Source organism: Strix uralensis, chromosome 19 (genome assembly GCF_047716275.1).
Source record: "Strix uralensis isolate ZFMK-TIS-50842 chromosome 19, bStrUra1, whole genome shotgun sequence".
Lineage (NCBI taxonomy): Eukaryota > Metazoa > Chordata > Aves > Strigiformes > Strigidae > Strix > Strix uralensis.
Genome location: NC_133990.1, coordinates 13838183 through 13865629, shown reverse-complemented (window position 1 = coordinate 13865629; position 27447 = coordinate 13838183). Strand labels below are relative to the sequence as shown.

The 27447-nt window shown below is 37.9% G+C and overlaps 1 protein-coding gene across 10 annotated transcripts in view; it reads right to left on the bottom strand.

Moving 5' to 3' along the window:
* Nucleotides 1-27447, bottom strand: part of CEP112 (centrosomal protein 112) — a 177605-nt gene that overhangs the window by 53037 nt on the left and 97121 nt on the right. For all 10 annotated transcript variants that reach the window (XM_074888872.1, XM_074888876.1, XM_074888871.1 and 7 more), the window contains one exon: nt 10098-10328. In XM_074888872.1, the coding sequence (XP_074744973.1) occupies nt 10098-10328 (231 nt within the window). The remainder of the gene's footprint in view (nt 1-10097; nt 10329-27447) is intronic.

The window sequence follows — 27447 nt, the reverse complement described above, 5'->3', positions numbered from 1 at the left end:
ACAGCACAAATACATTCCTGGATTACGATTTTTAATATTTCCTGGTTTTCTTCTGTTCTGTCCAACTAAATTAAGATGGTTATTTAAAGTGGGTTTAAGACATTATATCAAAAGTGGTGGCATTTTCTATTTCAGAGCCTTAATAAATAAAACATGCACCCAACGGGAATGATTTGAGCTTTTACAAGCTGCCTTTATTCATCAGAAACACTGGGCACCTCTGCTACACAGGCACCTCACTCGCTCATGTGCACTCTGTCTCTCTCCCACTCTAATATAAAGAAGTTTACAGAATCGCTTGTATCACTCAGGCCCAGATGGTTTTGGTACCCAAACAGCTGACACCCACTAAAATCATGAAGGGATAGGCTGCTAAACATCTTTGAAGATGCAAGTCAAAGCTAAAGTTTCCTCCACAAAGAGAAGGCAGCGGTACCAAGATGTGACACTGATCCATGATTTGACTCAGTTAAAGACTACTTAATATGAGCTTAACAATACACAATTCTTTCAGAAATTGGAGGTTTCTGAGACTCGTGCACTTTACCATTATATATCAGCTAAGTTTACATGCCTTGATTTTCGCCAAGGAGAGACTAGAAGGCTCCTGAAAAGACTATAAAGGGATAAGAATGCGATTTTTATTTCTCAGATTCTCCATTGCTGTTTTAAGTTGAATTCTGTGGCAATAACAAGCAAATGTTAAGAAGATAATGACTAGAAAAAAAATCCTATGTATGTACCATTTTGAGATAGAATCTTTTTTATTAAATAGAAGGAAAACTGGAAACAAAAGGACAGACTTGGTATTACTACGTTAACTTGGTATTACTAAATTACATCATCAGATGAGAGCCCAACAAAAGTTAAGCTTCTACAGTTGCAAAGACAAACACTGAAAATACGACAAAATCCCCTGACAAATCTATGGTCTGAAGAAATCAATGTTCCTTAGCAAGATTATGCTGGATTACTTTTTGTAGTTTTAAATACAACAAAGCTTCCCCAGAAGAACGACAACTTCACGGAGCCAGCAAGCATTACCGTACCGATGACTAACTGTGCGCAAGTCCAGCAAAGTCCCAATTAAAAAGAGAATGGAATATATTGCTCAATCATGAAAGCAATTAAAGACATAAATAAGACATTGCAAGACTCTCGACATTCCCAATGTTTAATTATTTATCTGTTCTCCATCCTGGAGCTGTAGGTCAGGATTAGCTCCTCTGAACTAAATACAGGAGAACTCTTTTGGGGATTTGTACCTTATTCATTTTCAAGCAAACATTCAAATTCATTTCAAATTCACACAAGAACTGCAACAGTTTCACCTAAATCAGATTTTCTACAAGTTAAACACCCCTCCTACACTCAGATGTGATTGTGAAACTACTTTGATCTCTGTTCCCAAATTTATTGCTCTGTGTAATCCATGACAAAATATAATGTGATTTACTGTATCTCTATATGACAGCCCAGCAGCTGACAGAACTTAGTAATTTAGCATAAGAAAAAAAAACCTTCTGGCACCAAAATATACAAATCATAATTGAGGCACTTTAGTATCACATTACAATGAAGCGTATGCAGACTGATCATAAGAACTTCAAAACAATTAGAATTCTTTCTCACCCATTTAATGAAGGTGGGTTTTACTCCTTGACATGTTCTGCAGCTGTAAGCAAGTCGTTTTGGAACACGCTTGTTTCTTCACGTTAAAGACTCTGAAGGACTAATAACATCGTTTTACCCCTTTCCCAAACACTCCTCCTCCTCCAAAAAGAAGAAAAAATAAGCCACCTGCAGCTTTTCTCTATTATAAAGATATGAAGAAAGAGCGAATAAGTGTAAACAATGTCTTCAAATTGTGCCAGAATTTAAATATGCAATAAAGATGGTTTATATTAGTTTGGTCTTGATAACTGAGCATTTTTTCTAAATAAAGCTATAGTAAAAAATTCAGATCTCCAAATATTGACTTAAGCAGGGATGTGATGGACATGTTCCATGGGGCAGCTTTTGCTTTGGCTCCTGCTGACTCTCAGGTTTGGGGAACTTGAGACGGTCTTTGTGTAAGGGGACGCATTACCCTAGAAACTGTCAAGAAAAGTAAGAATGTGGAGCTTATGGCATGGGATGCAGGAGAAAGTTCCACTTAGTACTTAACTAATTCCAGGTAACAAACACCAGTTACTGCCGAAAAAAACCCATGAACAAGCCCCAGTGAAATCAGCAGCGATCACTGCAGGTACTGGGATCCAGCAACAGGGCTGTAGGATCTGTCCTCTCACCCCTGGCTAGGCACCTCGACCAGATGGTATCCATTCAATAATTCTGAAAGAATCCAAGAATGAATTGGCCAAGTTATTAAAAAAAATAATTCAAAAACCTCACATTACAATCAGCTACCATACTGGAAAACAGCTGATGTTTTTCTTAATGTTATAACGTACCCTGGGATGTAAAGGTAAGTAAAACTGGTAAATTAGAGAAAACTGCACCTACACGCAATCAGCCTTCTCCAAGACACACAGTATTGTGAAATAAAGGAGAGAATGAGGTAATGATTCAATTGGGCTTTAAAAAAATATTTAATAAAGTTAAAATAATAAGCAAGTGTGTATTACAAGATAAATTGGTGTGGTACAGTTTGTTTGGATAGTGAAGAAAGGCTCGGGAAACTATTGAAAAAATAATTAGAACAGTCATTCTGCCACTGGAAAAGCCTCCTGCACTTCATAACCAGGAAGGTTAAGATTGAAACATCAGTTGTGCTAAAAACATCAGGTAAGTCCTCCAGAGTCAGGCTCACGGGCACCGAGCCCCTGTCCTCGCCAGATGCTGCCTGCAGAGGCTGCATAAACCTGGCCCCTTCTGCTCTCCCAGCACCCACAACTGCCATGGCAGGGAAGTTAGAAGTTAAATCCCTGCTTATTCCCATTAGTGACTGGTTACAAACATGCTGCTCATAAAACTGCTCATAAAACTGTTCAATCAATTTTTGAACCTGCTGATAATATCTGCCTTCACAACCTCCATGGAAGGCAATTCAAGCAGCTCGCTATCAGTTGTTTAGAGAAGCAGCTTCTTTCACCAGTTTTAAATCAATCCCTTATTAGTTTCCAGCCACTACGCCCAAGTTCTTGGGCAGTAAATAACAATTCAGCATTCACCTTATAATCTTCATGATGGCTACAACCTGGAAGTTAAAGAATTGTGAAAAAGCAGAGTGAGCCCTGGAGTAGCAGAACTACAAGTGGTATTTGGACACAGACTTGAAAAAGAAATAGGAGACAGACAAACCAAAAAAACGCCCCACCTGTGATTACTTCTTAGATAGACACCTTAGATTAATACCAGTTGGTTAAAAAAAAACAAAACCCAAAAAAACCCTAACCAAAATTCTCAAACAACTAACCAGCTATAATTGATAAGATAGGGAGTGAATAAATGCAGTGAAAGACCGGCCACACGACAGAGCTCTGTTGAAAGCTATGTTTTTAACCCTGTATTTTGTCCTAATTTATCATTTAGCTCAATTATACTTCTTCTTGTCTGGTTCTCATTTCTTAACAGTATTGCATCAGCCATTTTAATTTTTAACCCTATGGTGTTATTTGGGAACGCAAACAATGTGATGCTTGATCTCCTCTCCAAACATTAACGAAAATGTTAAAGAGTAAGCCTACTACTCATGGGTTTATATTTTTTTTCCACAGTGACAGTTACACCAACTATTCTTGGTTACCTCTCGGAACCAGATTTATAAATACAATTGACAGGCTGAAATCTCACCTGTTGTTTTCTGGTTTGTTTTTCTGACGTTTTGGGTTTTTTTTTTAAAAGGACATAGAAGCAGAGTAACTCTGTGAATAACTGAGACTATTGCTTTGAAATATCTCCAGCAGGGAGGGAGCCATAAATTCTGTTTAGTCTCATTTGAGTGAAATATCCCTGAGATTATTCTACCATATTTTTCTTCATGTTTGGCTCTGTTGATTGAAGACTCTTCCAAATAGCTCCCCTAAGGGATGATGCAATTCCTGTGACCATGTTCCTGGTCCACTATCATCTTTCTAATTCTTTGGAGGACTAAGAAGGAGCAGTGCAAAAGGGGACACACTCGAGAGGAAATTGGTTTTCTCCCTTCATCTGTGAGCAAAATTTTATTGCAAGATTTGCTGTAAAGGTACTATAAAGACAGATTAAATAATCTGTACTTCTTGTGCTAACACACACTAACTTTGCTATATAAATCTTCTCTCTTTTTGAAATACATTTCCTTTTTCTTGATCTTCTAAGGCTTTTGGCATATTCTCTCCAAGAAAGCCAAAATACTATGCTCATTTTTATTAATATTACTTGGTGAATCACTGTGTCAGAAATGTTCAAGGACTAAATGTAAGTAAATGTACACAGACTCTACAACACAAAAACAACAAAAACATTACTACTCTGGAACAGAGAGTTAACATCATTGACAACAGTTCTTGGATTATAATGAAAAAAATTAAGAGACTCGGGAAATATTCAACTCTTCTCAGTAAGAATTACAAGCTCTTTAGATTATTAATAGCTAAGGCCTAAGCAAAAGAATCTGTGTAAGAGATTCAAACAAACATTTAAAAATTTTAGTCTAAAAAAGATGGCGCATATACAACAACTGGTAGAGATCCTGAATGCATTCAGCAAGGAGAAAAACATACATCTACATTATAATTAGATACCAATTTAATGATATCATTATACTCAGGAAGAATACATGCCCACATTTTATGGTTGACCTATTTGCCCCCATGTAAATAACCAGGGTATCGCTGCAACGAGTGTGAAAATAGTTCATCTGGAAGCTCACATAAACAAAGCCATCTATACTATGCTATTAGTGTGAAAGTTAATGAAGTGAAAGGTGCCACTCAGATCAAAGACTTCATTATGCTAAGACGTCTAAACAGGAACCTACAGAATTGCTGCAGAGATGTCCAGTTTCCAGAAGGTCTTGGATACAAAGATGGAACCGTTTTTGGTAGTTAATGAAATGTAGAGTTGGCAGAGAAGAACAAGAGCTAGAGAGACAGTATTCAACAACATAAGCTAATGTAAAGCATGCAATGCTATTCTTTATGAGCAGAACTAACTTAACTGCTTAGGGGAAACTCAATGCTTTATTTTAAGAGTATCTCTTGGAGTATGTCTTTAATCTCTAAAGATGTCATATTCTTTCTCTTCATCTTCTATTTCTTTGCCAGTGCTGAACAGTATGACATCATCTGTATGAGTACTGACAATAGTGCCAGAACAGATATTGTGAATTAAAGTTATTCCCACATAGGCAGTATGAATGTATGCCCGATGACTATGTCCAACTGGACTGCATCCTAGGGCTGGACTTGCTAGTTAATTAATCTAGCACCACAAAGCTTAATGCTAAAAGAAGGACTGAAACGCTCTGTAGGGCACATTATTAGTACATTATTTGCAAACTGCATGCAAGTAGAAGTTGCTCAAAATTAAGCATCCAATTATAGGACACTGTATTCAGATTTCTGAAAAAGGCCCCATTACTAAAACATTATATTACCACATAACTATTATATAGAATAGTTATACTTAATTAGGGAAGCGGTCACTTACACAGTGACCTTAACTTTGAATTCCCAAGGCATTTCAGTTTTACGTGGACTTCCCACCAGACTTAGGTGGAGTGATTGTAACAGGTATAGACTAGAAAACATTGTAAATGTCAAATTTTATTTAAAATAACCAAAATCTCAGAGTACAACTAACTGCTACATCATTAAAGTCTACAAGCACAACTTGCGTGGCTCTGCCTGAGTTGTGTGCCATCTTGGAGTCCCACCTCTCCAGAGTGAACCATCTCACAACTGTACTGAAATCAGAAGAATAGTGCTTGACACTCACTTTCTTTTTTTTCTTAACTACAGCTTCATCCTGTAATCAAATATCATGTGTGTTCAGTACAGTCAATACACAAAAATGTAAATTACTTGTCCACAAGAAAAGCAGCACTGAAAAAGAATTAGATGTTCCTGGAACCTGCATAAAGATTTAACAGAATGAGTCAAAATATCTATTTAAATATAGAAAAGAAGTCAATAAAAAACTAAATGTTGAAAATTATTTAGTGAGGAAAAAAAACCCCAAACTTTTTTCTCCTGCTCCAATTTACTCATGTGCGCTGCTCAAAGAGAGCTTTTTTATGAGATATTTTCAGTGTTCCAAGGTTGCTTCCTTTGAGCATTGCTAGCATGTCTACTGATCTGCTCATTTTCTTTGCCAAGAAAATACCACAGATGAACGTTACAAACAGTTGTGTTAGCCAAGCTTCACATCTGCACGCACTTAGAAATGCAGTTTGTCTCTTGCTTTTAGTAATTTCTGGCAAACCTGAAAACGCTCATAAGCTTTGTACAGTCCGTCACACCTGGCTGATCAGTGTTCAGGCCGTAAGTGCTGCTGATGCAACCTAAAACACACCTGTCTCCCTGTGAAATTAGTCATTAGTGGAGCCTAACTACACTCCTATGTATTCTCTAATACCTTTATTTCTTAAACAGTTTATGTTTTGTTTCATCATAATAAGGTATGACCAAAAAAAGTAAAATTACCATCACATCAGAAAAAGCTGTAAGCACTTCATATAATGAAATGCAAGAAATTAAATCTGTATTTTAAAAGTAAATCAAAACCATTATGATTGAATAGAAGTGTTCTTCTGAAACCATATTTAAGATTCCTTAACGAATAGACAAGTAGTAAATTGGAGATACTCTCAAGGAATTTTTATGTTAGAGACAGATAACCGACACTATGTAAGTAGTGGAGTCCTAAGAACATGACAAGTACTGTTTCAAATTCTCCACGCTATCATCCTGACTTTTTGTCTGATTTATGTCCAGCATGGCTTATCTGACCTTAAGGACATAAAAATTTGTTATCCTTATCTGATAAGGTGGTTTTGTGTTCTAAGAGATCTACCATGCTACACCTTACGAGGTGAGCGATAAGGTGATTACGTGTGACTGGGCTGTGGCACCCGATCTAGCCAAAAGCAAGGCTGAAGGTGCTGCACTGCCCCAGCACGAGCAGCTCCCTCTGCTCTGCCACGCCGACCTGCTCCTGTCTCCCCGCAGCTGTGTCTGGGCACCAGCTGGCAATAAGGACCCCACTCACAGAAGTCTTCTGCCCGCAGTTCAGGTAGAGCCCGGCTCACCCTCACCAGTGCTTCTGCAGCTCCGAGGGCAGCACTCGGCACGAAGAAGTCTCAGGGGTGCCCAGCTTGTCCACAACAGGTTCAACACTACTCACAACCTGCATATTTAGGTCAGCTATAGCTCACTTTGTAAGAAAGTGGTGTTTAACTGAAAATACCTGCAACGGGGAAGGTCACTGGAAAATGATGGACTTTTCCCATTATTATTATTTCCACCACAACAGATGCCACGTTTATTTTTCCTAATGTGCAGGTTACACGGTGCCATTTGGCAACCTGTTAAATAATTTTCCCACTTATCATTCCTGATTAGGAGATGCAGTAACTGTCAAAAGATATTTGCTTTTAGAAAGGCAGGTTCAAAACCATTACCATACTGTGTTTATTGAGCAACTTTCTGGCATTGTATACTGTAATCACTAACAAAATGACTCAACTAAAGTATTACAATAAACAATGTACTATCTCTAAAGTTGAGATTTTTAATCAACAGAAGATTAAAGACCTCAGTAAATTAAATTATGCGTCCCTAAATATTGAAAAGCTGTCTACAAATACCAACAAATATTTAAGTGTCCAGTGCTCTTGCAATGAGAATTGTTCCTCTATCTCTGCCCTCCACTCTCCTCCTTTCCATCCCCACTGCGGCAGGGCTATGGGGAGGGCAATACCATATGAATCCCTTATCTCCTTCTACACATTTTCACTTCAATTTTGCTTTTCGCGTAAGGTTTACCCATTTCTTTTGTATCTCATCATGTTCACGTGAACAACAGTCCACAGTTACCCAAAGCAATCCACACAGAAATCAGCATTACTCACAAAACAGACCACAGACAAATGAGGTCCTTCACTTGGGAACGGACTGACCTTCAGAAAATCTGGACAGCCAGATGTTCCAAGCCTAAACAGTGAAATTCAGCTTCCCCTTGGATTTTTAAGTAATCTTTACAGAATTGGCAGAAAAAAGTAAAATTAGAGGACACATTTTTCTCCCATGTTGTCCTAAATTTCAAGATAACAAGATCTGCTAAAAAAATAAAAAGACTTGTAAAAACAAGTTTCAAGACTCATGCTGCAATTAAGATGCTTTTTTTTTCCCCCCCCTTGGATAAAATCTCCTTCATCAGAGTTCTGTGGACTTTAATAGGATCGAGATTTGACCTAAGTTAGCTGAAACTGTAACTTTTGATCTTTAAATGGAGTTTGCCCTCTAAGCTACTTTGACTTTTGGACTTTGTGGCCAATTTCCATAGCTTTACATTTGGAATACAGAAACGAAGCAGAATGGTAAATGGAGATTTGAAGGTAATGCAAGGTATTTTCACATGTCTGTGAAAGACTTTCCAACAGAGATACTTTTTTTTTTCCCTCCTATCTTTTACTCAACATGTGCTCTTCTGATTAGAGGTAAAAATAGGGAAGTAGGTTAAATAAAAAAAAATTCAATAGCAGTTAATATAGCTTAAAATTAGCAATTTTTTTAAAAAAATAGAAAAAATCCAACAAATTAAAAAAAATAGTATTTCTGACAGAAATGACAATTCAAGACTATTAAAGATATTGCCCTATGAAGGATTATTTGTAACTTTAATTTGAGGATGTAAAGAAGTTAACTTTTCTTTTGCTATACTACACATGTAAAAAAAGATCAAAGAAAGAAAAGAATTGAGATTCAAATTCCATTTTTAAGCAAAAATGACAATGTCTTCCTGAGTTAAAATTAATCCTTTAATGATGAATTTCAAAGGTTTAAATACTTTCTGTGACCTTGGCTTTAAATAATTATGCCAAGCAGAGCTTTCCTTACATTCAGAAAAGATTCTGAATTGTTGATCACAGTCATTTTAATGGCTTCAGGCTGGCTGATTTCCAACATAATCCTCCGAATGCTGTTTAAAATTACAGACCAAGAACCTGACGCAGGTAAATGAAATGTCACTTTCACAAAGGCTGTTCAAACAGCATATGCAGATTGTTAATTTGTGCCACTGTACATCACTTTGCAATAAAATGTATGATTACATTAATGCATATAAAAGATACTTCAACAATTATCTGCTTACATATACACAGAGTCTACCGTAAATATTAAGTAGGTTTTTTTCAGTTTAGCTTTTGAAATAAAACTCACATGTTTTAGCTCATATCATCCCTAATGTGGTGAAATACTTGAATTCAAGATGCCGGTACAAGGGGATGCTCAGCAAGCACTGATGAGCAGTCAGTGACCCCACTCAACAGAATACAGAGGGAAGCCTTGATGTATCTGAAACATTAATTTCTATTTTCCAGCCTTTCACAGAGTCCTTGCTCACCAGATGCACACAGGCAGAAGTAGACCAGCCGTTGTTAGCAACGAGACCCAATTTCCTTGCAGTTTTAGCCTGAACTTTTTTCTCCTTAAGAACTTTCCCTCTTTGTAAGTGAGAAAACTCTTGGTTAGACAGAACCACCCTTTCTACTCTATTCCAGCAAAGGAAAAGTGATTAGCCTAGTCCTTGGCTGGCTTTGCCTTTGAAATCATCTGGATTTTTGAAGTCCCAGCAGGTCCCAAGCACCGCACGCTCGTCCCCGTTCCGTGCTCAGGGCTGGAAGGTGCTGCCCCAACACCGCTCTTGGGGAAACAGCTGCAGCCGCGGCCACTGCGCGTTCAGAGAAGAAGCCTTTCATTGTAGAACCACAAAACTTTCCATACTTGTGCCGAGACTGTGGCATCCAATGTCAGATCTACAGCATACGTCTGTTTTTTCAACTCAAGTGACCCCTAAACATTTTTCCTCGGTGAAACTTTATCTGATTTTTGGAGTGATTGCTCCCCTTTTGCCATGCCACAAGAAGCAGCCCTATGCAAACCTCTTACCTTGTCCAAGGCCTTCTCTGTTTCTGCCACATGGATCTTTTTCAGCTCTAATGTCATTTTTTCTGCCTCCACTTTCAGCTTATTCACTGCTGCCTCATGGTCTCGAGCTGCCCTCTGCCTCTCCTCTTCCCACTGATGGCTCAGCTCCAGCAGCTGCTGCTTCCGCTGAGCGTTTACCTGAACAAGCTCTTCCCTCAGCTTGTGGATTTGGTTCTCCATATCACAGATAATCTGAAATAAAGAACAAATTAAGTAAAAAAAACCCAAAAACACCCACAAAGCAAAAAAAATATTGATTTTCTCAGACAGGCTGTTAGCTGGGGTAGAAAGCAGACTCAAAGGATTCTCTATCCCTTTTCTTAGCCTCTGTTATTGTTCTTCCCCTTCTCTTCATATGTGCAGATGAATACTGCTGTCCTCTGCCCAAAGCACAGAGGGAGCAAGATTTACTGTTTTGGAAAGGGTGCTCCCATAGGTGAAGAAATTTAGTTTGTGGCATATAATCACTACATATAGTGTCCATGCCTTCTTTTTTTTCCCCCAGAAGAAATGACCTGCTGCCTCCTAACGAGATATCAGTGTGTCACCAATTGTTTATCAATCACTGTTATCAATATTGAAAATTGTATGTGGTAAAGCTGTGTTACTCCTTAAGGATACAGAATACACACTGCTACTTTACGCTCGTAGTAGAGTATACAATTATCACTTTACATTTACACCTGCATATAACTCTTACTAGTTACTTTTCTAACTGCATTTCTTCTGTAGCTTCTTAAATTAAGTACAGGAGCATCTGGGACATAAAACCGTTGTCCTTACAGCTAACTGTAATGTATGATGTTGCAAGCACATATGTGTTTTCATTCATAAATATAATTCTGAAGATAAGCATTTTCACTAAAAAACTCACACAGTATTATTTCCCCCTTGTTCCTCCCTGCTTCGCATGTAACTTTGCAGTTCCCTGGAATTCATTCATAGAGCATGTGATAACACTGAGATGAGAAATTGATGTTCTACCAAACAGATGTAGGTGACTCAGCTCAAGCTTATTAAAGGTTTCACAAGAAAATCTGATGAAAATTACTGTATATTTAAAGATGCCATTGCTCTGGAAGGCCAGTTACTGATTCTAGAGCTCTGAACAGATCTCTCTCTCTCCAACTACTATTTTTCTTCTTCAGACATTTTTAATACACTGTCTGTATTGAGCTAACCCATCTACTTGCAGTCTCTGAGTACCACATTACTACAAATCTTTGAAAAAGAAACATTCATGTCTGACCAAAGTTGGGAAATGAATGACTATCAGATATATTGCCTTGTACATTAATATTCCAAGATAGATTGTGATGTGAGAGGGAAAAAATCAAATCTTGAAAGTTTACCTATTTTTTTCAAACGATTTGGACTATATGGTGTAATAAAATACATGTCATCTCCCCTCAAACCATCACTTGTGTCCTTCAACTGTCACAGCTGTGACATGCATTAAATAGCATTAACCATCTCAGAAACTTATCACAGGACTGACTTTTGCATCCATGCTTTCTTAATTACTCATTGGCCTTATTCCCTACTATGTCAAAGGTAAAATTCTGTGTGTGTGTATGTGTAGAGATGGAACGAGCCCATCATTTGTATACAGAAGTCTAACACAGGCCACATACTTCAGCTATGTCAGCATTATCTCAAACATGTGTTTCACATAGTGTAATCTGCACTAGATCCTTTCCTTCCTTTCCTGATCTTTTTCTCTACACATTTAATTTTTATTAAATCTGTATACAGACTAAAAATGTAAAGTACATTTTAGTATATAATGATAATCTACAATATAATTTTATAATTCTTTTGGAAAATAATTTCACTTCAAGATCATAAAAGAAACGGTAGCCAAAGAAATGCTAGGTCAATGAAGATAATAACTACAGTTTCTATAGGATGATATGGCCAAGTTCTAAACTGACATACGTAACATTTGAGTTTTTTAACAGCTGTTCCAATGCAAGTCCTGCCTGGAACAGTAACAATTATCTTTTAATCTGAGAGAGCTTTCTGAGAGCTCATTCCTCCTCACCCATTTTTTCTTCCTTCTTTTTTAAAACAAAAAACTTCCTTAAACTTTTTTTTTCCCCCCCATATAAGTGAAACTAAGACATGACATTGCTCAGAAGTTTCCTAAAAAGTTTGATGAAATTTTTAGAATAAGGAACCAAGGCTAACTTCTTACAATACAGGAAAAAAATCGTTCCTAAATCCTATTACAAGCCAAAATAGAGACGGGGTGAATTCCTGACTCAGCTGTTACATCCTTCTACTTTACTGCATTCTATATTCAATAATGCTTATACAAAACCATTAGAAAATAAAATAGCACAATATAGTGTTTTCTGCTGCCACATGGAAAAAGAGCGAGCTCCAAGCCTTCAGATTCGAAACTGGGGAGCCAAAAGATAGTGGGCTGAATGTTATAGGTAAAGTAACAGTAATGAATATGCAAAGGAGCATTAATGTTGGACCTAATAGATGGCAAAAGCAGATTTGGTTCTATTAGGAAAAAAGAAAGAATCTGAAGACGGGGTGATGGCAGCGAAACTAATATGATTAAAGGAGTCCTTTTGGAGCAACTTCACTGCTAGTAAGATGATGTTAAGAGACATCTAATCTCTCCAAAGTGACTGGAAAAAGCTTATATGGGGGATCACAGACACAGTTCTTGTCAATTACTTTAAAATAAGTCTAGTTCTCACAGCCAGATTATTTTTTCCCATAAACAAAGTCACTGGCAGAGCAGCTTACAACCGAACAACTTGCTGCATAAGACAACTTTGTGTGACATGGATATCTTCAAACTGCTAAAGAAAATGAATCCCAAACTTCCCATCACTAAGATTCTGCTATTCCACATGCCAGGTTTAATAAGCTATTATTAGACTTAAATGTAGGCAAATTAGTACTACTAGGAAAAAAACCCCAAGATGACATAAATGTCAGTTGTGAAAAATCCATGAAATATAAAACTTAAGAGCAACTGGTCTTAACAATTCTGTGGAAAAACAAAGGATGCAATTACAAAATCTCACTTCTTGTGCTTAAGAGCTGAAGGCATGATGCCTGCTTGTTTTCTCTGTAAAATTGAATCCTCTTTCTCAGTATTGGTTCCTTCAATTCTTTTCCTGGATGCTCAAATCTATGTTTGTGAACCGTGCCTACCAAATTGTTTGCATGGTCCAAACCATAATATGTGTACAAGAGCTCCAGTGAGAAATACACATCTTAAACACTCCAGAGCAAATTATTCCTGTGCTAAACATAAGGCGTAAACATAAGAAATAAAGCCTTCATAGGTTATAATAGATCCAAAAATTTTATTGCTACTTGCTGCCTTTTATGGATCTAAATGTTATAGTCTTTATTTTGGTTGTATAGATATGAGTGAAAGAAATGAAAGAGATCTGTATTTTTTTACAAAGAATGCTGAAGTTCATAACGATTCCACAGGATGGCCATACCGTAGCAGCATGCCGCAAACAAGAAAAAATTTTGCTAAATGACTATTAATCCACATACAGGCAAACAAATAGAAGGAAAACACCAGCTTACAGAGTATCCCAACTGGAACAAAAATACAAATATGTAAACTCTGTGACAGGGTAGAGATTGCGTATGAATTGATATGGCGTACTTGTATGTATGTGTACGCAGGTATGACAATCCCAGAGCTGAAGAAACTTCTAGCTGAGATTGGGATTTCTATTTCTGTTTCAAAGGAATAACTTAGAATTCTAACTAAGAATATCTGTGCTGAAATAGTGTCATAAAAAGGGTGGGTCATAAGCCCACAGCAATTTGCCTGTAGGGAAAAAATAGACTTGAAAGAAAAAAAGAAGGTTGCTCACTCACTTTGGCCTATTTAAAATGCCAATAAATGTACTGCATGTTATTTGGAAGGAAAACATGTGCTCTTAATTTTAAAAAGTAAATTGCATAAGAAAATATAAAGTTGGCAAAAAGTTTAAATTAAAATCTGTTGCTGATGTCTGAAATTCTGCTACAGTTACATTCAACAGAGACGAGAAATGGACCGAATGACTACAGTCTAATTAAAAAAAAAGATATATTCCCTTTATTTTCCAGAAGCTCCTACTTCAACCCCATGAAACATTTACTTGGATCAGTTTTCTAAGGAAGAGGCTGGAGCATGACCGCATCTTTTATACTCAGTGATGGAATACACAGACTTCACTGTCTCCCTCTCAATGTATTACACACCAAACCACATCCACCCCATCACCATATTCAGCTTCAAATAGTGTCGAGGGCATTTGAAAGTCACAAAAACAAGGCAATGCAGAGTTAAGATCAAATCCACTCTTAACTTATTCCCTGAGGCTCCGATCTAGAGTAATTTAGGTGTTGCTTCAGCAGTTTTTACAGTAAGTGACTAACATCTCCCAGCAGATGAAGTTGCAATAGCCTTTCATCGCTCCTCACTGCTGAGTGTACTCAGGCTGCTGAAATAGTGCATCACTTTTAAAGACCACTGCATTTCTCAAGTGGATCATGACAACTCTTCAAACGGAGTTTCAGAAGCCGCCTGCATTGGGCTAACTTGGCTTCAGTTGGAGATGACTGCCTAAGTCTCAATTTGCTGTGTTTAATTTTGTTTGCATGTAACATTTAAAAAAAAAAAAAACACAACAGCAAAATCCCCAAAAAACTCTGAGCAGTTCCATGGACTTAGCTCAAACATGACCTGTTAGGTTAGATGATCACAATGATCCTTTCTAGGATAATAACCTAAAATATCAGCCTGTAAGTAACAGCCCTATTTGAACCACGGATATGCAGCTTCTGCCTCTGTGTACAGGTACTTTCTCAGTATTTTCTCAACTGGAAGAACATTAAAATTAGTGCATGCATTTGAACAGTGCACGATGTGGAACCATCAGCTGAACCCTTCTGAAAGGGAGATTTGTTTCTTTGTGTCTTGTTACGCTGGCGTGATGTGACAGAGATGGATGAGGTATACATAACATTTGTTATTGGGTAGTGGATTATTTTTGAAAGGAGATCAGTCCAGTCAAGGGAAAGGAAGTCTGAAGTAAAAACAAATCTCACTTTGATGATGAGGAATTAAAAGGAAAATAAGGAACAAAGTAGAAACACCCAGTGATTCAGTGGTGACAATGACTCCCTTTTTACCCACAATCAGTGCAGCGTCCCAGAAGAGGTGAATGAAGAATCCAACCCCAGACACACAGCAACTGGTGACATATTTACTGAAAATACCTTAGAAGGGATTATCTGTTGAAAGCAGGAATCTGAACTACTTTAGCTTTCTTATTAACAAACAAAGCTTTATGAAGTGCTGAGAAACAAATAATACAAGTTTCTCTACCATCACAGAAATAAGCAATACATCGAACATAAAAGAATGCTAAAAAAGTAAACAAATATTTGTTTATAGCTCTAAGCTTAGCAAAAAGGTGTGCTGGTTTTGGTTGGGACAGAGTTAATTTTCTTCATAGTAGCTAGTACGGGGCTGTGTTTTGGATTTGTGCTGGAAACAGTGTTGATAACACTGGGATGTTTTAGTTTCTGCTGAGCAGGGCTTGCACAGAGCCAAGGCCTCTTCTGCTCCTCACCCCACCCCACCAGCGAGTGGCTGGGGGGCACAAGGCGCTGGGAGGGGACACTGCTGGGACAGCTGACCCCAGGGATATCCCAGCCCATACAGCCTCATGCCCACATATAGAGCTGGGGGAAGAAGGAGGAAAGGAGGAATGTTCCGAGCGATGGCGTTTGTCTTCCCAAGTCACCGTTCCGCGTGATGGAGCCCGGCTGCGCTGGAGATGGCTGAGCACCTGCCTGCCCATGGGAAGTGGGGAATGAATCCCTTGTTTAGCTTTGCTTGTGCACACGGCTTTTGTTTTACCTATTAAACTGTCTTTATCTCAACCCACCAGTTTTCTCAGTTTTACTCTTCCAATTCTCTCCCCATCCCACCGTGGGGGGAACGAGCGAGCGGCTGCGTGGGGCTGAGCTGCAGGCTGTGGTTATACCACAACAAACGTTGTAAGAACTTCAAAGATGGGTAAGGTTCATCTGTGTTTAAAACAAAATTGGTTTATATTAATGAGTCTTACTACTGCAGTTTCAGCAAGTCACAAAAATCGGTCTTACACTTGATCTCATTCTGGTTTTAGGGAACTATCCCATGATTTTTACCCTTAAGAGATAAAAGAGTTAGACAACCACGTGCAGGACCAAGGGCCAGGCACAGTCCTAATGGCTCTCTGATCTTTTTGTCCACAAAGCATCCTAGTGAGGCAGACTCAGTGGTCCCAGTATACCTGCTTTTCTTGATGCTGGATGAATTTCAGCTGGCCAGTTCAGCCAGCTGGCAGCTATATTTGTGGCTCCTTTGCAACACGACAGTGATATGAAGGGTACACAGCAGTGCTGAAAGAGGAATCTTTTTGTTTAAGCTACAAGCTAAACCTGAAGAGATATCTCACCTAAACTGATACTTTAAAAGAATTTTGCATTAGGATAGTCATTAAAATTTAGTAACTCAAGTCTTTAATGTCATCTTCTGAATAAAACTTTGTCATTAACTCAATTATGTCCATTTTAGCCCACTATATTGAAAATATTTTCTATATCATAGCAATTTCAACTAAAATGTTAAGAATTTATTATGCAATTTTTCTGTGACTGGTAAAATCAGCAATTTGTCAATATTATGATCCTTAAAAAGAGATTTGATTTGCAAAGAGAACTACTTCTGCAAATGTCATGCACATTATCACATGGGTAATGATGTGGCAGAGCACAAATTAACAGGGATAAGTAATAAACAGCTATTTAGCTCTCACAGCACAATCTATTACACTGTCAAGTTTAAATGCCTTTTGGGTAAGAACACATAGGCCCATAAATATGGTAATTAAGGGAGCAGATAAAGGAAATGGTGTGAAATGAAGTGAAAATGAACAACAGTCTAATGACTGACAGGTTGGTCTCACCTCCTAAGAGCGTTGATTGAATCTTCCAAAAAGCATGGGGCGGTGCAAGCTCTTCCAGAGGAAATTACAGAAGCGTAGGAGCTCTGCTAGCACCACCAGAAGCAGTCCTGATCAGAAGTCTAGTACTTCAGGGAAACACTAAAATATCAGCGAAGCTAAATCTTCAATGCTCAAAGAGATGTATTTCATTATATGCTTGTATTTTATAGTATTTTTTATTTTAAATAGTATTTTGTGCATATTCGTGTTCTCATTCTTGAGGGGAAAAAAATTCTGTCCATAACATTGGTGCTACTGCACAAATTAACTAGAAGCCATCTTTATTCTATATATGACTACACTGCAGTGATGGGGTGAAGCTATTAATATAGTTACTAATCAAATGTTCACAGTTTATAAATCAGGCTGTATAATATCACGTTCAGGTATTCTCTTGTAGGAAAACTGTTACACAAACCAAGTTGTACTCACTAACCTGCACAGCATATGAAGAATGGCAGTTTTCTAGACTCAAACAGGCAAGTGTTCCGTGTCAAAAAAACCTTATGTAAAAGCAGCGCAGATGGCAACCATAGTACTAACAGTAAAACATTTGCTGTTCAGCACTGTAAAATCTGAATCCCTGTATTACAGGGCTTACGCAAAGGTGTATCAACCCCATCTCAACACAATCACAGCTTTTCTCACCTTTGCAAATGTACCTCTGGCATCTCTCTTGAAAATATCCACTGGAACTTGTAAAGTGAGGCGTTGAGCTGCTAACTTACATATTTATTCTATTAATTTTAACAGCATTAAGCTGCTTTTAAATGTCAAACCTCCTTTGTAAGATTCTTTACCTGGACTGTTCCAGCAGTGTGTATGCTCTGAAAAATGCCTTTAACATTTCTGAATCTGATAAAAGCATATTCCTACTAACCTTCCTTATTTTGTATCTACTAGAGTGTTTGTTAAGAGTGGGGGTAGGTTTAACTCCACTCTACCTGTACAGTCCTGCTGGAGGCTAAACATCACTCTCATTCATATTCAAACCATGGCCAACTTCATTTTTTTCTCCTGCACTTAACATAGTCCTCAAAAAGGTTCAGCACCCTTTAAATTTTATTTCTTAGTAACACACTTGCTGTATCTGTCTACACTTGTTCTACAGCTTAAGCATGTTCCTGAAACGTGATGGAAGTGTTGACTCATGAAGAACAATAAGGAGAAGTTACCTTCTGCTTAGCTCCCTTTTCAATAAAATTAATGAAAAGAGTCTATCCACGTCATTCCTGTAAACATGCTTAGGTAACATTTCCATAGGTAATCTAAACCCCAAACTGTTCACTAACTTTTACATATATTTCTGAAGGCTGAAAAGAAACAGGCAAGGCACAGCTATCAAAATGCCAGTAGAGAAAGTTACACTGAAAATATCAGCACCATTTTTGTTTCTACATCTATGAATACATGTGAGAAAGAGGTAGCAAATTCTCAAGATCTGCTGTGACACGGTATTAAGCAAAACACAAATTTTGATCTTTTTTTCCAAGAGCAGTGCACTGAAATAGATCCGGTCTTTTAAAGAAGCCAGTTAGCTGCCTAAATCCCAATTAATGTAAATGGAACTTAAGCTACAAACTGGGCTTTAAAAAAAAAAAAAAAAAATGGAGGGGGAGAGAGAAAGAAAGAAAATCAGACATCCATTTGAACAGCCCCACAAAGAGCTTAAAATTAACAGAGCTTATTTTGATTTCTTAATTTACATAAGTCCATTTGATTCTAATTTAGTTAACGGCAGCTAGAAAGCAGAACTTCATATAGGTTGGTTATTGTCACTGCCTTCCTAATAAAATGATTTTTAGTCAAATGGAAGAACCTCAAGCCTACACGTGTAACTAAACAATACAATGCACTGGTGACTAAACAATACAATGCACTGGATTACTCTACCAAGTCGAAATTGAGATATTGGTAAATAAATTTTCCATTTAACAGTTCTAACACCTGTAAAAGACTTGGCCCTCTTGCCTGGAAGACAGATCCAGAATAGTTTCGTATTACCTGATTTACTGCATTTGCTTTGAAATAGATTAGTGAGTCAAAAATCAAAACATCCAGCCTCCTTTCTCCTCTCTTTTTATCTGATGAAAGAAATGTTTACATTTGTATTTCTCTTTGTACAAACAAAATGATTTGAATAAGACTACTAAGAGACCTACTCAGAAAAGACTAGTTGGATGATTCATTTCCTTGTGTCTTCCTACTAAGAAATTTAACGGAGACACTCAACTGGGCACTTAGTAATCTACATAACTGCATTAACATAACTTAAATATGACAGAGATGCAAAAAAAATTTTAAAAAAGTCAGCCATAAATACCTGCTTAATGCAGTGATCCCATAAAATGACTTGCAAGAGCAGAATACAGATAAAACACGGAGTGGCTAAAAAAATAAAAATCTTATTTAATATCAGGTTTGCTGCATCCTACAAACCAGAACAACCTATCCCTAAACAACGATTGATGAAAATGACACCAAAAATGTGTTTAGTCTTCCCTGGTTTCCTTTGCGAAAAAATATAAAGTTTTATTTTCTGTATTTCAGAATGTGAAAGAAAAATATTCCTTTCTGATGAATGTTATATATTCAGTTCTGAAATAACATTGGAGCAAAGCTTGTTTGGAAACTGAAGAAAAGCTACTGATATTTAAGGAAGGATAGGACTGTCTTGCAGTGGAATACAGACATGGAGCTTAAAGATCTCTGCAGTGGACTGGGAAGAACTACCCATCAATCTCAGAGTATTTCTGTGTCCAGCATCCTCTAAATCAAAGCTTTTTAAAAACATTTGCATTTAAATTTTCCATGTATTAATTTTAAAAGCATTAGCATTTCCTGAACAACATGTAATTCTGATTTAAATGCAGACATGATGTATTACAGATTTAAGGATTACTACAGACATTCATCTCTATAAGGAAGCAAAATTAAACATATTATAATTCCTAATTTGTCCCCAGGAGAGGTACAGGCTGTATTGTCTCTGAGAAATGTCTTTGCCCTGTCAACTAATGAAAAGACTTCACTGTAAGTAAAAAAGCCAAAACAACCCCACCTCCCCCCCCCAAAAACATCCAGAAAAGCACCACACACTTCTCTCTTGGATGCATTTGTTTAAAATGCTGCTCAAAACACACACATCTTTTGAATATTCCAGAAGTTTTACCCCACACATCCCGTAAGGGTTTTATGGCGACTGTAATGGAAATGGCATCGGTTGCAAAACTTGACAGGACAAACATAAGATAAGATGCAGATACAAAGTCTAAGTAATAAGCCATTCATGCATAAGATATCTCCCATCTTCAGTTTCTGAAGTTAATACTTTTAGAAATGCAAACTTTAGACAGTGAGTTCAGGTCATCTGCCATGATTCTCTCCTCAACAGGCAGTTGAGGGACTTGAGGAAGACTCGAAATTCACGCTACTGTCCAAGCTCTGCCCGGACTGTTAATCAAGGTGAAAAAGATACATTTTTCAAAACTCCAGCTTAATCACAGGAAGCCAACTAAGGAACCTAACGCTGTTATTCTCTGGACCGATGACTAAAAAGGACTTAAATGCACTAGCCTGTGTGTACTATTCTGCTCTACTAAAGAACCTAATACACCAGGAAACTCTCTCATTACTGATGTCATGCTGCTGTATTGAAGATGACAGTCTTTAACCAAGCATGAAGTCCTCATTCTCGGTCTCATGAATGGCAATATGTGTGGGCAGAAATCCTGAAATCCAGCAGCTTCAGAAATAAAAAATTGTGTCACAGGTTTAGACTTAAAAGAAATAATCAGCTTCTAACTTTCAAAAGAATCCCCATTTCCAGTAACGATGGTGGCAGTATTTCTCTTAATCAATGAGTTGTGGTAAATTCTTTTCTGTATGTTAGCTGCTTACACAGATAAGATGCAGAATTACACACACATGTGCAACTTTTGAATTTCTCCCTTTTGAAATCAACTCCTAAATGGAAGCAGCATATTCTTGTTGACTACCGTTAGTGTCAATCCTTATATCAAGCAGATAAATTCGTCACCTCCACCTGAGAACGAAAATCCTAGGGAAGGAAGTCTTTAATCCAACCTAGGTGTTAGGTTGGAGTCAAAAGCATCAGCTGATGGTACCTGCTCAGTACTTTGTGCACACACATACAGCTGACACCATTTCTAGTCTCTCTCTGCACCTTCATCCTCAAGTGCTGGTTGCACTATTCTCATCATCTCGACAGTGGCTCCTCTGAGTTCAGAGACCTTTTGGAAGCATCATGCTCCACAGCTACCCGTTAGAAAGACAAGATCAATCACAGGATGATCTGTACAAAATAAATGAAAACTGTGTGTATTACATTTCTTTTCTTGGAATTGAGAGTATTTTTGGCTCAGTATCTTCCTCTGGCACCTTTACATTGATCTCTATCCTTTTCATCCTTCTCAGTTTGTCCTTGAATTCAGTTGATGCCACTTCGTTTTCTGAATGACAAACAGGCCACTGCATCCTGGGGCAGGAATTTCTTCAGATTTGTTTATGCAACTGTTTTGAATCTACTGTACTTTGAATAAATATTAATGTAAAGTTTAAATGTAAAATCTAAATACACACTAAACATGCAAATTCTATTAAATACCAGTAAAATAAAATAACCCATTAAATATACCCATTTATAAAGGTCCATGTTTATATTTACTACTCGCCCTCACCACCCCCCCCAAAAAAAAACCCAAGCCCAACCTCAAAATTGCATTAAGAGATCAGGAACAATGTATTACTTCTAAACAGAATACTCTGGCAGGGAACAACGGTTGTGGGAAGGGCTTGAAGGAGAAACTGCTAAATGGAGGCAGAGCACCAAACAGCACTCTCCTCCCTGTACAACAACGAAACACAGTCTTTTCAGAGGGCATAATTTGCAGACTTTTGAAATCTACTGCTTTTACTTTTCTGGAAAGCATCACTGTTTTGAAGGACACAATCTTATTATGTAAAAGTAAGAAATCATGACTCTGTACCACATTTCTACTGTCATGAAGCACAAAGATTGGGGAACTATTAGAGAGATTATTTCTTGAATACCATGAGGTGGTATTTGTGACAAATGGCATCTGATGCATTTGTTGAGACAGGGATTTCGGTTTTCTGCATATGCATGCCTAATTACCACATTAATGAAGGCCATTACTATATAGGAATTGCAAGGCTGTCTCTGCTAAACCTCCTTGAAACTCATGCACTGAAAAACAAACATTGCCTTCCATATAAACGACTACATTAGAAGCCATTACTGATTAATGGTGCGTATTTTCTCGCAGCCTCTGATGCAAAAGATGCCAAAGAAATGTTATCACAAGGGTTTGCTTGCACAGCTTTAGAAATGATAGTAATCTACTAAGTATCCACACAATACTCAGGTAGAGCAGGTAAGAATTAATTGGTACCTTCCCCCTGCCCCCCCCCCGAATCTCAGATGCTGAAACTGTTTTTCCCTTTATTGAACCAGCTCGGCCTAGACTAGCTTGTCCCGCAGTGACATGTATATTGAATACAAATCAGACAGCATAGCTTTAAATCTGTGTTGCAGCTCTCATTTCCAATTCGAGAACTGTACTATAATCATAAGCTTCTGGTGGATGAAAGGAAATCAGCTCTCTGAATATTAGCTAATGCCACATTTGCAAGTCCTGAAGAGATCTGTGCTGTTTAAAAAAAAAAAAAATAGATCATTTCTCGTGAACCTATATATATGAATCGCTTTGTACTGCTCGACTGATAGAAGCGATGCCTGTGCTGGGATTAAACCCTTTTCATCATAAAACCTCATCTGGTTCGGAGTCCAAGTCCATCAAACCTTTTCCCTTTAAAGTCCCGCCTTTGATTCTACATCAATTTATTCAAACCGCAGCTGGGTGGCTGAAAACGAAAGGACAGCATCATTTAAACCAACCATGTTCCTAACTTGAAAGAAGGGCTATAATTAAAAAAATGGGCATAAAAGAATGGAAATGGGATAATATTTTTTAATGGTAGTTCAAAGGCCGACAGATGTCAGAGCCTTTGAAGATGTCAGTACACTGAGCAAGAAGTTGCCATTAAATAGTTTGCCTGAGAGGTGAAGCAGCTTTTTAATGACTAAAAAAGCCCTTGCAGACACATCCTTGTGTTTTTAATTTGTCAGAGTTTCTGCAGTATTTTCTGATTAATGACACATGATTATAACTGCATAGCATACATATTTTTATACTTTGTTAAATGAATACTTTATTCCACATTCCTTCAGTGCCAGATAAGAACAGGAAAGCTTTACTACAGAGTCCAAAACTATTCAGATAGCTCAAATATTTATGGTAATTTGAGGGGATTGGCCAGATACAGAGCTTCTATGTGTTGCTACCTTTTGTTCTTTAATGGTGTTATTACTACTGCCATCACAATGTGCATGCATTAAGTGAGCATGTGACCCAGTAATGCATTGTACCCTTCTTGTGCCCTAAACAGTCAGAGCTTTCATAATTCACTGATGAACAAAGTCATCAAATCAAAATAACATTTAGAAAAATTCCTCAATTGATCCTAAACAATACAGACAATGGCTGCCAATGTATTGTAAGCAGAAAATAACTTTTCTCAGAAAAAAAACCCATATTGCTAGGAAACACCATGTTCAGAAGAAAACCAGCAATATTTATAAAAGCAGATAAAGTCCCCAACTTGGGTTGGGAAGATGCTCCTGCAGTATCCTTCATCTCTCTTAACATATGCAAATTTTTTCAATTTTCACCACAAATAGAAAATGTAGTAGCTAAAACCCAGGGGCAATTTCTTTTGCTCCCAGGAGCAAGCTCTCCGATCACTACAATAGTCTTTAGTGCAAGTGTGCCTGCCAAGGTGAGCAGGTAGAGCACGGGGAAGCACCCCAGCCCTGGGGAGGGCCAGGAAAAGCCAGCACTGCCTGCCTTGCCTTGGATCACACCTTAGAGAAGTCATTCGTATGAAAACAGTCGTTACAAGGGAATTTGATTAATGTACTGTTCTTTCTGCTCTTCCAACCTACATTCAGCTTGTTAGTTGGATCATAAATAGAAATACGGTGGACTCAGCTAAAACTTAACATGCAGAGAGACTGGAAGTACCTTTGCAGAACTGTGTGAAATCAGTTGCTGATCTCCTCAGAGCATTTACATAATTTCATAAGCATGAATACTTGGCCTGTTGCAGTCCACATCCATCAGGAACCTCTTTGTAATAACCATGCTGCCTACCACCATCATAACCTCCTCAAGGGGAGAAAGATAACTGTTGGATACTCACTGCTACTCTGGAACCACACACATCTGCAACTGGAGATGGAGAAAGCTGTTAGCAACAAATGTTCTGCTACGTGTTCAAAACTCTGTTGAGTTATTCAACTGCAAAACAAGCACTGGAGGTTTTGAAAAGTCTATGGCTGCAGAGAGAAGAAATGTAATTCCGAAATGTAATTCTCCCAAAGGTATTTACTGAATGAAAACAGAGCTCTGATAAGAAAAAATACGACTATGTTAGGATTCCACTATATAGAACATGTAGAAGTGGACTGCTTTCAGCACAAACAATTGTAAATCCAATTTCCAACTAACCTGCATCCTTCCTTCCTTCTCAGGTTGTTCTAACGTTACCTTCAAATAATTTTATTTAAAAAGCAAAACAAAGCCTAATCTACCATGAATCACTAGAATAATTGACTTTATCATAAATCTCACGAAGGTTTGAAGCCTCAATCTATGAATGTTACATTACACACTTTTGCCGCTTTTCCTAGAAAACAAACTACACGCACGAGCAGCCAGGAAGCTGCTCAGCAGGATGGGGTGGAAGTGGCCACAGGGTACACATGCTATGGCCAGGGTGTTGACCACAGAAGTGAGAGGAAGAGCTCACTCCCTCTGCCACCCACACCTCGGGAGCTTGGCCATCCTGGTTAGGCAGGGCTCTCGGCAGGAGCACGCTCTGGATGTAATGACGCAAGGGGAGCAAGCTCTGCTCATCTACTTCTCTCCAAAGGCTGTTGATGGTGCCGTTGGACAGAGACATGGTACTTTCTGTTCATATTCAGTTATTGTTTTAGCACTATGGTAAAAATAGGAAAATAAAATGGTGAATTTTAAGCAGTCATAATTTAGCTGAACAAAGAAAAGGCACTTCTCTAAGCTGTGGGACTTTCTATTGAATTTCAAATTAATTTTACAAACTAAAGGAACGTTACCCACAAAAGATGTATCAGCCTTATGAACAAACATTACAAGATTCTTCTTAAATGGGAAATATCAGACACCCTGAAAATAAAGTTTTGCTACAGAAACCCATATAGGCATGCAAAGCTGAGCCATTCAGATTCTATCCATTAGAGGGCAATAACACATACACACACACACTCATACATCTATACATACAAACACACACTCTCTCCCACCCCCCCAACTGCCTTTAGCAGGAAAATAGTATTTTCTCTCTAATATTACCAATGGTATATTCACAGCTTGGGTATTGTTCCCTTCTCTCCCCCTCCACTCCCCAACACCAGTATCCAACAGATCAAAAGTTACAGCAAATTATTTTAAATTTGGAAATCAATACAATGAATAGTTTTAGAATGCTTACAGTTAGTCGTTATTAAACTTGGCTTGAACAGCTAGCACTTATATAAGCATGTAAATCATTATAAACGTTCCCAAACTTTGAAGAGACAAAAATGTTCTTCATATGCTCACCTCCCACCTAAAGTCAAACACTTTTCCTTTTCTATTTAGTCACGTAAGACACCCTTGATAACAGCAACAACTGCAGACATGGCAAGTACCCAATATACTTTCGATGTCTCTTAATGCTACAGACAAGTCATGGAAAGGCATTTGTCCTCTGTCATTAGTAGAGCCACTTGAGGGAAGCAGCTCATGTGCTGTGTCTTCTGCTTTCTTGCTCAAACCATGTCAGCCTACTGATAAACCTCATTGTTTATCACGGGTCCTCAACCTTCTGCTTTACACCCACTTCTAATACCCTATAAACACATTTATGTGATGAGGCTACGGGGAGAGGAATTGTCTGTTATTATATATTTTCACTAACACAACGTACACTCAGACTCCTGAGAGGATTCCAGCAATATAAATAATTACCATCAGCCCCTAACTACTGCTTGTCAGCATCTTATTAGTTACAGGATTGCTGGAGTTTACAGCAGCACACAGGCAGCTGTAGCAGTCACATAATGACCAGTAATTCCTATGAGCATCCAGAATACACTGACTTCTGTTTGGGTTAGGTTTGGGGTTTTTTTATTTAAAATATATTACTTTACAATGATTAATCTGTATTTCATTAGAAACAGTAATTCAGGTAATGATTTCAACTAACAGCTAGTTGTTGCCATGGACTGTTGAAGAAATATTAATTATATATTATGCTAGAGGTTTAATTGAAGATCTGAATTCAACCTCCTAAGGTCCAAGACGAAGATGTGCAATAACACACCGGTCATGTGTGCTGTCCCAACCAGCAGGCATGTGCCCTCAACAGGGGCAGGCACCTCGAACTCAGAAATCCCTGAAGGTACCAAATACAGCAGGAGAACATGCAGCTATTTTCAAATATTCCAGTGTACTCTGTGCTTGCAGTGGCTGTCTTTCCAAAATCACATTCCTTGCTATTTTTTTCTGAATTCATTTTACAGATGCCAATACAGCAGAAAGCACTGACTACAAAAGAATTCAAGCTGTCAGAGACAACTTTAGAAGAATTGTACCACCCCTGCAAAAGATGGAGTTCACCCTTTGCGGGATTTTCAGATCTGTTTCAAGTAAAAACACTGTGTCAGGTTTTTTTGTCTTTTTTTTTTTTTTTAATAAAAACTACATCAGTTTTTATGAACTCTGAAGAACAACTTTAAAACCTGAAAATGAAATATTCACAATCAGGCCAATATTTTAGGGGCCAAAAATAAAGTTTTTTTTATTTGCAATATTTAAGGACTTTCATACGTATGAATAGAGATCACTATGAGATATGTAATTGCAGTATGAAATATATTGTTTTCTCCATTAAACAGAAACCTACAGCATCCTTGACATCAATTTCTGTCATTTTGTCATGATAAACACTCAGGTATTAAGTACCTTCCACATCATGCACCCAGGCATGATTCCAATTAGTGCTGAATAGAAGACAAAATGTCAGCCTAATAAGCTTCAATTTGCAAAGTCTTTGAACGTTTGATGATATCATCACTTTGCCAATCATTT